This window comes from Drosophila elegans, unplaced genomic scaffold (genome assembly GCF_018152505.1).
Source record: "Drosophila elegans isolate 14027-0461.03 unplaced genomic scaffold, ASM1815250v1 contig_520, whole genome shotgun sequence".
Lineage (NCBI taxonomy): Eukaryota > Metazoa > Arthropoda > Insecta > Diptera > Drosophilidae > Drosophila > Drosophila elegans.
This window is the reverse complement of record NW_024545903.1, coordinates 4,936,385-4,948,159: the sequence shown is the minus strand read 5'-3', so window position 1 is coordinate 4,948,159 and position 11,775 is coordinate 4,936,385. Positions and strand designations below refer to the sequence as shown.

At 42.9% G+C, this 11,775-nt stretch overlaps 2 protein-coding genes across 3 annotated transcripts; one reads left to right on the top strand and one right to left on the bottom strand.

The window, feature by feature from the left end:
- Positions 1-606: 606 nt before the first annotated feature.
- On the bottom strand, positions 607-11,682 carry LOC108145492. Of its 2 annotated transcripts, XM_017270950.2 has the most exons (4): positions 10,947-11,682; positions 10,263-10,360; positions 10,045-10,201; positions 607-1,854 (listed from the first exon to the last, which is right to left on the bottom strand). In XM_017270950.2, exons 1-4 carry the CDS (start codon positions 11,365-11,367, stop codon positions 815-817), a joined length of 1,716 nt encoding a protein of 571 aa, XP_017126439.1. In that variant the 5' UTR covers positions 11,368-11,682; the 3' UTR covers positions 607-814. The 2 variants fall into 2 exon arrangements, with proteins under 2 accessions (XP_017126439.1, XP_017126438.1); XM_017270949.2 differs by lacking the exons at positions 10,045-10,201; positions 10,263-10,360; positions 10,947-11,682 and adding exons at positions 2,460-2,617; positions 2,682-4,795.
- Positions 5,655-7,061, top strand: LOC108145494 (probable H/ACA ribonucleoprotein complex subunit 1). The gene is made up of 3 exons (XM_017270951.2): positions 5,655-5,915; positions 6,334-6,708; positions 6,762-7,061. Exons 1-3 carry the CDS (start codon positions 5,726-5,728, stop codon positions 6,896-6,898), a joined length of 702 nt encoding a protein of 233 aa, XP_017126440.1. The 5' UTR covers positions 5,655-5,725; the 3' UTR covers positions 6,899-7,061.
- Positions 11,683-11,775: the final 93 nt, after the last annotated feature.

The following is an 11,775-nucleotide window of genomic DNA, read 5'->3' as shown; positions in this document are numbered from 1 at the left end:
CATTTGGTAATTGCATTCCGGATTGGGCACACTCCACTGGCTAACATAAACGTATCTTATTGATTTTACTAGATAACAAGAGCTTCTTCTTAATTACAAATAGTAATCTATTATTTATTGAACTCTTTCGGTAATGAAATCAGAAGATAGTTTACATCCGCCGACTAAAGCACTCAAAAATTAGAGTCGCATTCTAAAACTCAATTTATTTTTAATAAATAAACAAATGTATTTATACCAACTATACATATTTTGAAAAATTAGGCACAGTGTAAAATCTACCTTGTTATTTCGATCGATTTCAATTTATAATTTAGTGCTGTTGGTAATAATATTTCCACAAGCCGCACGTGTGTGGTAGAAAACAAATTGGCGGAATAATATCTATCTGCTTATTTAACCACAATGTCCAATTTTCATATTGATTTGTATGTATAAATACAAGGTATTTACAGTAAAAGACCCACACAAAGCATTTTACGTATGCAAGAAATGTTTGAAAACTCATTGATTAAATATTAAACCAACAACGCTGTTAGCTTTATTGATGAAGACTAATCAAAGCCCCCCCTTTTCCACACCAATAGTATACATATAGACATCTTATGCGTTGTCAGCTCGCCTGTTTTATTTCATTAACATTAGTCTTAGCCTACGATTGTGATAAGTAAAATTAAATAACAAATTAAATGAAAATATATCTTCGCTCAGAACAGCGTTCTGGTAAATTCGATTGAAATTGCCATGTCATTTATGAGGTTCCCTAGCAGTAAAGGTTGTCAGGTTTTTTTTTTTTAAATTTTTGTGGGGGTCCCTAGAAGAATCTATGCTTCTTCTTCTTCTTGTTCTCCCCCTCCGCCGGCGGCTGTGGCTCCACGGATACCTGTCGCCTGGGCAGCAGAGGCGGCGGACTGACATTGCCATCAGCATCTCCAGCTCCAGCTCCATCGCCATTGGCATCCACCGTGCTAAAAGCTGGCGAAAGAGGACGTGGGGCACGCAGGATGGAGGTCAGCGGTGGCAGGGGGGAGCTACCGTGGCCGTTCGCCTCCTGACCATCCTCCTCGATCCTGTCCAGCCGCGAACCGTGCACCGAGGCCAGTTCCGAGGGCGTCTTTACCTGCGAGCCGCCCTCATCCCCGAACTCGCTGGCCATGTTCATGCCGATGGTGGCGCCCACCTTGGCACTGGCCCGCTTGAAGTGGTCACTCAGCTTGATCTGCACCACGTTGATGAACATGGAGGTGAGGGCCAGGCCGAAGATCAGGTAAATCATGCTGACCATCACGTAGAAGGGATTGCCGGGCACCAAATCGCCAAAGCCAATGGTGGACATCGAGATGAAGACGTAGTAGAAGGCGTCCAGGGGTGACCATTCCGACTCCACCAGTGTGTAGCCGAAGGTGCCCAGCAGGATGTACGAGATGAGCAGGAGCGAGGCCACCGACACCGGCAGGTTGAACTCGTCGTCCACCTCGAAGGTCTCCGGATACGGCGACGTGGGCGTCTCCGGGTGCGAGGTGCCCAGCGATCGGCCTGCCTCCGCATCTGCCTGCGACTCCTCGTCGTTCTCCTCACCCGACTTCCCAAAGAACATGCTGGGCCGTCGAATGGCCATGTCGTAGACTGTGTTGAACCCTGTCATCGCATCACGGATCTGCTGCTGCTTCCGGATCCTCCGGCAGGATCGAGTGTAGTACACACGCCGCACATACGCCCACAGGAACTTGACGCAGCGCGTGAAGAGCTTTCCCAGATCGGCCAGCACGATCAGGAACATGGGGATGCCGATGATGGCGTAGACGATGGTCAGCGATCTTCCCAGGTTCGTCTTTGGTGTGATGTGGCCGTATCCTGAGGAGAACAAGAGGGACACTCAGTTTTAAAAGCAGTGGGGGGTAAAAAATAAAATTTTAAATAGCATTCACAAACTTATTTATTCAAGGAGTTTGTGCTATTTATTAAAAAAGAGTATTAGTGATTTAAAAGTGGATTGTAGAGTGCTTAAGTTATAGGTCGACGAGATCTCAGAAGAACTCCGGCGACATTTAGGAAATAAGATTATCCTAACCGAATAAGGAAAAGGCGGAATAAACAGAAAAATCCATTTGTACTGCCCTGCTATAAAATAAATAACATCAAGAATGTATCTGTTCTTATTTCGCTGCACGCTACCATTAACACAATTGTTGTGTTCTGTGAGTCAGAAGTCCGGGTTGCCTTAACTTTTATAATTCCAGAAACGTATATACTTTTTTAAGGTTTTTCTATTAAAATCTGGTCCTAACTCAAACCAATTTTGAACCAATTTCGAACACATTTCGAACCATTTTCGAACCAATTTCGAACCAATTTCGAACCAATTTCGAACCAATTTCGAACCAATTTCGAACCAATTTCGAACCAATTTCTTCCTTTTGCTGTTTACAATCCAAAGAGGAATCCAATTGATCGGTTACCTATGGTTGTGATTACGGTCCAGCAGAAGATAAAGCAATTGACAAAGTTCCATGACTTTTGGCCCGGAAAACGGCGCAGTCCCAGCTCGGCCAGGGTATTCAGTTCGTCCTCGAATTTGCGCAGCTTCTGACGCGCCAGAGACTTCCAGTCCTCCTCTCTGGCAAAGATACAAACGGATCACTCGCTGAACTTGGCTAGCAAGCCCGCTCCACTAGCCCTACCTCATGTTGTGGCTGACGTCCCAGAGTTTGTCGACGAAATCCCGCTTGACCTTGCGCACCTCGCACTTGTAGATGTCCTCCGAGGCGCCCTCCGTATAGCGAAACATGAGTCCTCCGAATCCCAGCAGCATGGTCAGGCAGATGAGGTAGGCAATGCACTTGTTGCGCAGCTGACGCAGCTCCTCCACCCGCTGGGGGTAGTCCAACTTCAGGCGCCGCCACTCATGAGCGGCTTCCACCCGTAGGTGGTAGAGAAAGGTCCTGGAGGTCAACTTCTCCGGCTGGCTTACTGTGGGTAAATCTGTGACATCTTTACTTTTAACCACCTTCTTTCGTCGGAATATATTTTTTATTCGCTGCCAGAGGGATGATTTGGGTTCGGGTTTTGGATCTGGCATCTGGTCTGCTTCTGGCTCAGCTTCTGGTTCGGGAATAGATTCTTCGGCGGGTAGAGGCTCCTCACCTTGGCCACCCCTTTCCAGACTGCCGCCCGATCTCTGGCTGGCTCTCAGCGGACGCTCTAAGCTGGAACTGCGCTTTGGCGGCTTCTCTTCCTTTTCGGCCAATCTCAAGCTGTGGCTGCGACGCACTCCCTCCGCCGCCAGATTTTGGGCCGCCAGAGCAGCCTCTGCCTTTTCCGCCCGCTCGGCTGCCTCCATGTACTTCTGCATCAGCTCTGATTGCTGTTCCGCCTCCGTGATCCTGGGCTTTGGCACCTCTGCTCTAGACTCGCCCACCTCCACGTACTCGTGCTTCCGGCTGATCTCCTGCCGTTGCTCCGGAGTCTTGGACCTTCGTTGGGGTCTCACGGGCGACAGAGAGTTGTTGCGACTCACGGACTGTCTTTCCGGTGGTTTGGGTGGGGCAGTAGCTTGTGATGGTGGTGGTGGTGGGGCTCCTCGAATCGGAGCTGCCACATAGCCCTGGGGAATCTTGGGGGGTCGTGGCCTGGCATGAATCTCCTCCATCGCCTCAGCTTCGGAGGAGCTGAACTGGGTGGAGGATTCCTCGTAGCCGCTGCTGCGATTCCGTGCCCGAACCTTGGGTGCCTCCTGCCTCTGAAACCGCAGGCTGTGGATGAGCCGGCGGCGCTCCTCCTCGTCCTGCGGCAGCTGGATGCGATCGCTGAGCTTGCGGTAGCTCTGCAGGAGTCGTTTCCTCTCCTCATTGTCCAGCTGCTGGCGGTGGCGCATCTTGTGCTCCCGCTTCTCGCGCTCAAAGAGCCGTTTCTCGGCATCGAAACGCCTGCGTTCGTCCTCGAACCGCTGCAGATTCTGCTCCAATCGGGTGAGGGTATCCTGGGTCTGGCCGAGATTCGGGATGGCCATGGCCCTCTGCTGCTGGCTGCTGCTGCCGGTGGTCAGCTCACTCTCGCTAGACTCCTCCTTGTGGCGCGGCGAGGATAGACTGCGATGCTTGATGAGATGATTGGCATCCGGACTACTCAGCTTCTCGGCCTCACGCGGCTGCGATTGACTGCGTGCCGTGGAGCTGGCGAAGCTCTTGTCCCGCTTCCGCAGGATCTTGCTCTCGTGGGCGGACAGAGTGCCAGGCGGTCGTATCTGCATGCGCACCATTTGGGGTGAGGGATCCGGGAAGTGTTCGGGACTGGCATCGTCCTGCGGCAGGACATCGGTGACGGGCGTCGGCTCACGGTGGCTGCGACCTAGGCGGCGTCGATGGCGCTGCTGCTGCCTGGCGTCCACTGGCTGCTCCATCATGTCCAGCCGCAGCCGTGCGCTACTTTCGCGATCTATCTTTGTGCTCGTGCTCATGCTCGTGCTCATGCTATGGCCATCTATTTTTAACTGGCCAACGAGGCGTTCATATTCCGCTTATGAAAATATGCCTCTGGGTAATTATATCACTTTCGCTTGCAATTTTCTATATGCTTATCGTTTTGCAGTTGCTCAAATTGTTGGACAATACACTTTCCACCGATTTATTCTTTATTTTCCGATATTATTTTTATGTATTTCAGAAGTGCAATTACATATAAGAATGTCTGTATCTGTTTATATAGATGGTGCAGAGCGCGACGCGATCCAATAAATTGGATATATCTGACTGACTCAACCACGGCTGGCATCCAACTGCTGAGAGTGTGGAGAAAATTCAAATACAACTTTTCAATTTCAATTTTGTTGTCTATATTTTTGGTAGACGTCTCAACAGCTGTTCAGCTATATAGTAATTAAATTTGCTATATCTGCTGCATCCGATGATGTGAGATACACTCTCTATTATTGTGTTTGTCCAATATTCTCTTGTCCGATTGCTCATTAAATGAGTAGGAAAAAATTTGTAAAATATGTAGTTGCACTAGTTGTAGTTAGGGAATTTTGATGTCTCAATCGGCAATTCTTTTTTTTTTTTTAATTTTGTATGAACAAAAAAATGTTCTTGTTAAAAAAAATGTAATAAACATTTTGTAAAAACGATTATTTATGATTCCCAAATGTAAGAAGCTGTAAACAACTTTAATACATTAAACAATATTTAGTAATTACAAAATTACTAAATATTTTCAACCATAATGTATGTATTTTTTTGAGTAAACTCACAAATGTAAGCTTTTTAAAAATTTAAAAATTATTTTACATAACCATGTGTTTTACACCAGCTTGACATGTTATCTACACATAAACTATTATTGGTACACATACAAATTAGACAAAATCAATTGTAGCGTTCAACGAGATAGAAAGCTAAACTTATCAAGATAAGTATCAAGATATTTAGGCATATTTGTTACGACCATCCGTAACAATTGTTGTATACAAGGGCTAGAATATGTTACCCGTTTAAGAATCAAGAAAATATTTTACGTTTTTAAAAGTCCGCTACATTAGTTCAGTGTGACCATGAGTCCACAAATATACTAAAAAATCGCATTTAACCGTGCTGTGAATACTAACACATATGCTTACAGTTATCGATGTATCGATTAAGAAACTCAAACTTCTTCCTTCTCTAAATATTGTGGCTCAAAGATACGCGCACGTGTTTTTGGTTTTTGTGCTCAATATTTTTAATAATTAAATATGGGATTTGGTAGACCTCGTGGCGGCGGTGGTGGCGGCGGTGGTGGCGGCGGTGGCGGCGGAAGAGGATTTCGTGGTGGCGGCGGCGGCGGAGGAGGAGGTGGTGGCTTCAGATCCAACGGCGGCGGCGGCGGAGGATTCAGCCGAGGAGGAGGTGGACGTGGTGGCGGCCGAGGAGCCTTCGATAATGGTATGTGAATGGAACTTATTAAGTGTCACTACAAAACCTCAGCTAAAAAAGTTGAAGAAACTAACTTTTCCTTAAATATAACATTCAGTTAATACAAGTATTAACAAAACTACAAAAAACCACGTTGTTTACATATGTACATATGTACATATATTAAATATAATTCCAAAAGATACATATATTTCAACTTATCCCCATGATTTGGTATACATATGTATGCATAAAGATACATACATACATACATACATATAAAAGAAGAAGGAAAGCATATTTTGTATTGGCGAGTGAAAATATCTCTCGAACAATTTTTGAAAACCCTCTGGAAGTGTTGTCTTCTTTCAGGCAATTTGCCAAGTTTCCATAGACCACATTATTTCGCTTTTTTTACTCTAATTGTTATTTATATTTTTAATTTTAGGACCTCCGGAGAGAGTTATTCCCCTAGGAAGCTACGTTTATTCGTGCCAAAACGACCTTGTGTGCAAAGTTGGAATCCAGGATGTCCCATATTTCAATGCCCCAATTTTCCTCGAAAACAAGGAACAAGTAGGCAAAATCGACGAAATCTTTGGAACCGTTCGTGACTACAGCGTGTCCATCAAACTGTCGGATAATGTCTATGCGAACAGCTTTAAACCGAATCAGACATTGTATATCGACCCTGGAAGGCTATTACCAATCGCAAGATTTCTACCCAAACCTCCACAGCCGAAAGGAGCGAAGAAAGCATTCACAAATAACCGCGGTGGAGGCGGCGGTGGATTTGGAAACAGAGGTGGTTCTCGTGGAGGAGGTAATTTAACAAGTTTTGTTTGCAAACTGGAGCCTAACTCTTATATTCAACAGGTGGTCGAGGTGGAGGCGGTGGACGCGGTGGTGGCGGATTCAGAGGAGGATCTCGTGGAGGTGGCGGCGGCGGAGGCGGAGGATTCGGCAGAGGAAGAGGAGGTGGTGGTGGCGGTGGCGGTCGTGGTCGATGGTAGTTTTCAATATTGGACCCACATTCAAACATTTAAGGAACTGTACAGTACAATTTTTGTACATGTCCAAATAGTTTATAAGGAAAGACTCGTTTGGGTATTATTCATTGACCAACCAATCGAAAAGTGTACCTCAAATGCTTCTAAAATAAAAATCTTAAAATTGTATGATCGTATTTAAATTTAAAAAGGGAATTTTAAACTCCAGAGACACCATGCAGTTTAAAAAGTCTCTAGGAAGAATTATGACGTAGTTGTTCGTTTGACTTTTATTAATTAGATTAGGTCAGGTTCATTAAAAATTGAACTGATTAAGCTTAAATCGTAACATTCTTAATATTGAAGAACTGACCAATTAAGTCATAGATATAACAAGCAATGCTATAATGTTAACTGAGGGTAAAATGTATCTTTCTGAGAAAGATACATCCCAATCGGAGAAATATTTGTATTACTAGTTTATCTTAGACTTCCTAAGAACAACTATTAATTAACAAGATTATGTCAAGAGAAGACTCGGTTTTTGTATTTGGTAGTAAATCTTTTGGTAAAAAACAATTCAAACTTGAAGGAACTTAACAATTGGCACTGGGTTTTCCGTTGTTTTATGTACATTTTGGGTACACTTAATGTCAAAGAAATGTTTATTTTTATGCCTACCTCGTCAAGAAATAGGGTGGTCCAAAACAAACTTTACTATTTAGTTTTTGAGGTAGTAGATTTGTGTGAACAATAAATGTACTCGAACAAAATTTTACTTTAAGTCTTAGGCGTTGCGCAATGGGATAAAATTTTTCGTAAAAATGTCATGATAGAATATAATTTTTGATATATACATCAAATATATATGATATACTTTGAGTCCAATGAGCGTATCCTTAAACTCGTTTCAACTCAAAGTCTTTCAAATAAATTGAGTTACAGATCGTTAGCAAACAACTTGAGCATGGCTGGAGGGAACTAAAAATTTGTTGAATTTCGTAGTGTTATAGCGAACAATTTATGAAACTTGGAAACTCGAGTTTATCTCCCAAGTTTTCTATCTACAGAATTCATTTGGAAAGAAAAAGATAAGCTTAAGACTTTTAATTTGAAAGCTGAAACAAAATAATAATTATAATAATTGGAAATGTCCTCGAAAATAAAACTCGATTTTTAAACGCAAATTTCTAGAAAACCGACGAATTTAAGCAATTATCATTGGTTTCTTTCTCTGCATTGCAAACACCTAGTCAAAATAACAATATTCTCATCAGGGGAACTTTATCGCATGATTTGTGGTGAAATAAACGGATGACTCCTTTAGTACGAAGCAAGCTGCAATTATAATGTATCAATTTTATGCTAGAATTACACTCATTCGAATTCTCTTGAAATTTTATTCATTTTTCGAGGTTTGTTTAAAATGCCCAAGATTGTTTGGTATGGGGGTTTCCTTCCGCTTTCCACTAGCAGTTCGATTCGTGCATATAATTTGTTAAATTTGCAGCTGTTCAAATCGAAAAAGTATATTTATGGCAATAGATTTGGCAAACATTTTAAATAATTTGTTTTTGACGTCTAGTATTTTATCTTTGTATACACTGACGTCATTGTTGCCATAGAGCAATTCTCCACTTCCAAATTTCAAATAAATTAAATGTTTTGTTAAATTTTCATCAGATACTTTCCGGAACCCCTTTGATTTTTCTCGCCCCTCCTCGAACTGTCGGATGGCTCAGCTCCCGCCCCTTGCTCCTCGGAAAACGTTGATGACGGATCGGATTCGCTTTTATGGAATTTCTTCGCGATTTTTTTGTTTATTTATTCCTCGCAATTTCATTCAACATTTCCGAACTCGAGATTCGTTTACCATTTGGGCATGCACCATTTTAAAACATTGTATTGAATCCATAAAATCGTTTTTACTAAGCGTTATTTTAATCGCAGCACCAACAGTTTTATGGCAGCCAGCGAATATGGATTTTGCTTGGGAATTATGAAGTGTTTTCCGGTTTATTGATCTGTTCGATTTTGTGTTTACTTTGCGCATAAATCAATAAAAACTAAATGGCAAAATCCTGAAATATTACCTGTCATTCAAAAGAGAACTTATTCGAATATTTCATTGTGTCATGGGTGAATTGGGTAATATTTTTGTGACATCTTGGGCCTAAAAATAAGTAAATACTAAATATAGCGTGCATTGATTTTCAAGTGAGTTATAGTCGTGAGCAAACACAGCAATCTTTGAAGACTCTCGATTTCAAATTAACACATCCATGCACTAAACCATAAATGCAAATCTGTTTACAAGGCACCCGTTTAAACAAGAAAATTCTGTCGTTGTGTTGTGGCAATTATTTGGCAATTGGTGTTAATTGCTTTTGCGTTAGTGTGGGTGCAAAGTTTTCCACACTTGCGGATTTATTTGAGTTTATTTCTTACTTTTCGGTTTTTGGAAACATGTCAAAAGTGGCGACGCATGGAAATAATTTATTTCCATTTTACCCATTTGTCTGGCTGGCGGTAAAACGAGTCGGCAGACAGAGAATAAAATTCAGAACAAACCCCAAAAGCAAGTGAATCGAATATAATTGGCTATCAAATCATTAACTAACCACACCGTTAATATGAAACATAATTTCACGATGTAGAGCAATCATTCAAAATATGAGTCTACCGCGCAGAATTGTTCGGTCGAAAGAATTTCCATTTTCATGGCATGTTTATGAGGGAGTAAAGTCTTTTGCAAATTAAAAGTGAAATTAAATGAAAATTTAATTAAGAATGTGTGAAGTGAAAATTCGTGGAATTTTGTTCTTGAGGTGCAAGAACAGCGGGTGAGTTATTTATAAGTCCTAATTAAGAATTGTGACAGTATTCCAAAGAATTTCGAAGCCTCTCGAGAGACCTCATAACTGTCTGCGCCAGAAGAGACACAATTTTTTTATCTCGCAAATGCCGACAACGATCGCAAAAATATTCAAAACTATTTCCATCTTTTGTGTCACATATTTTGTTGGCTTAATAATGAAGAATACACAACATAAATAGACCGTCTTGCGTCCTAAGAAAACATCTTTTATCGGCGTGGGAGTCTTTGCACTCACAATACACTTGGGAATTACGAAAGTTCGCTTTCGAAGATTTAAATATATATCACTTACCTATGGTAGTGTATATGGTGCAGCTGTATACCATGGCGTTCCAAAAGGACCACGGTTCCGCTTTCTCCGCCAGTCCATTCCTGAGTAGCGATTCCACCACCGACGGATGATTGTTCATTATTCGCAGCACTTGACTGTCGAAATCTGTTTTCGACAACTGAAATATGCAAAATATTATAAATTGTTTTGGGTTGGAAATATTTTACCAATGATCTTACCCCGCTCAACTGTGGATCCTTGGTCATCTGACGCATTTCGTCAAAGAATTGCCTCTGCATCCCCTGTAGCTCCAATTTTTCCAGCTTTCCCTGACGCACTAAAATAGAAGAACACGTTTCATGAAACCTTGACCTATGTTGGATGGGATTAAAAAGTAGGAAGATTGCCAATGTAGTCTTCGCTCTCAAGGCAATAAATCAAAGGGTTTTGGCTTTCCAAATTAGTGAAATCGACAAATGCATTCGGTGAATTTCAAAGCTTTCTATTACAATGATTTTGGGAATCCTCCATCCGCTCGTTAATCATCTACAACGGGACGCCTTGCTTGTTTATACGACCCAGTGTTCCCCTCGCAGCTGTGATTCACCCATATAAGTGTACCTATGAGATGCGAACGTTCCTTCACCTGGATACTTGGACTCGGAGACTGAATCAGTCGTCTGCCAAATTGATGGGGCATGTTTTTACGATTACAATACAGCGCACATACACTGTCAGCAGGTGTATTTATTTGAATGGCTGCGAACTGTTTACTATTTTCCAAACAATTTCCGAAGAGCTTGATAAGCAAACAAATCAATTTAGTGCACTCCTGCGTCCGGTTGTTTGGGGGGGGAAACCTTATGATTATTGTCTAGAGGATATCGTCACTGAACTGAAGTTGACAAGGGGTTGAGGCTCACCTTCGATGGCTTGGAAGAGGAGCGCTCCGCCCACGCTGTAGAGTCCCAGGATGAAGAGCAGGAACATGTGGGTGAACCACCGACGTGACCACTTGCTAAGCCTGTTGTACATGCCAAAGGTGAACTTCTCGCCGAAGCTCATGCCCGACTTGGTGAGGTCGAGGAAGCCCTCGTAGCCCTTGGTCATGAAGTTGCCGTAGCCAAAGGGATTGGCCACAGGTGGCCAGTAGGGACCCTGAGTCCCATTTCCGGTGTAGTTCGTCTGGGCCGTATGGGGGGGCTGGGCACTGGCCGGCATGGAAGCTTGACTCATCGCCGATCCGCCGGTCAGGTTGTGGATATTAATCCGGGGTGGTCTATTCGCCCTTCGAGAGGGCGGCGGTGTACTAGGAATTGGTGTTATGCTGTTCGCCTGCGACATGGTCGAGGATCTGCTTATCTTATCTTGGGATAACTTTGAATAGGGCTCTTTTAAGGCTTTTTTAGGTTTACTTGCTGAATATAAGAACTCAAATCATTGGACACTTTCTCGCCATTATTTAAGTTCCATTCACATATATGATATGTATGTACTTATATATTTGTATTATTTTTAAGTTTATAAGTAGAATTGCCGTCGCGTTTCCAAAGGCGCCGCGAGTATTTGTTTCTCCGCGTATTTGTGTTTTCCCGATGCTCTGTATAGCTCTTCCCACTTCCGACCGCCTCGTTCTTGAATCCAATGCGAACTGAAATGAAGCAAAATATTTTGGCCAACATCGGTGCTGTTGTCGCTTTCGCTGGGAGCGTTCTAGCCACGAATCTCCGGCTGCCGCCGACTATGACGACA

Bases quoted from the DNA above. Each gene is read 5' to 3' on its own strand.
- LOC108145492 (XM_017270949.2), bottom strand. From the start codon at position 4,468: ATGAGCACGAGCATGAGCACGAGCACAAAGATAGATCGCGAAAGTAGC. The intron at 2,618-2,681 runs GTAGGGCTAGTG...TATCTTTGCCAG, and splicing joins GACGTCAGCCACAACATGAG to AGAGGAGGACTGGAAGTCTC. The intron at 1,855-2,459 runs GTAACCGATCAA...TGTTCTCCTCAG, and splicing joins GACCGTAATCACAACCATAG to GATACGGCCACATCACACCA.
- LOC108145494 (XM_017270951.2), top strand. From the start codon at position 5,726: ATGGGATTTGGTAGACCTCGTGGCGGCGGTGGTGGCGGCGGTGGTGGC. The intron at 5,916-6,333 runs GTATGTGAATGG...TTTTAATTTTAG, and splicing joins CCGAGGAGCCTTCGATAATG to GACCTCCGGAGAGAGTTATT. The intron at 6,709-6,761 runs GTAATTTAACAA...TATATTCAACAG, and splicing joins AGGTGGTTCTCGTGGAGGAG to GTGGTCGAGGTGGAGGCGGT.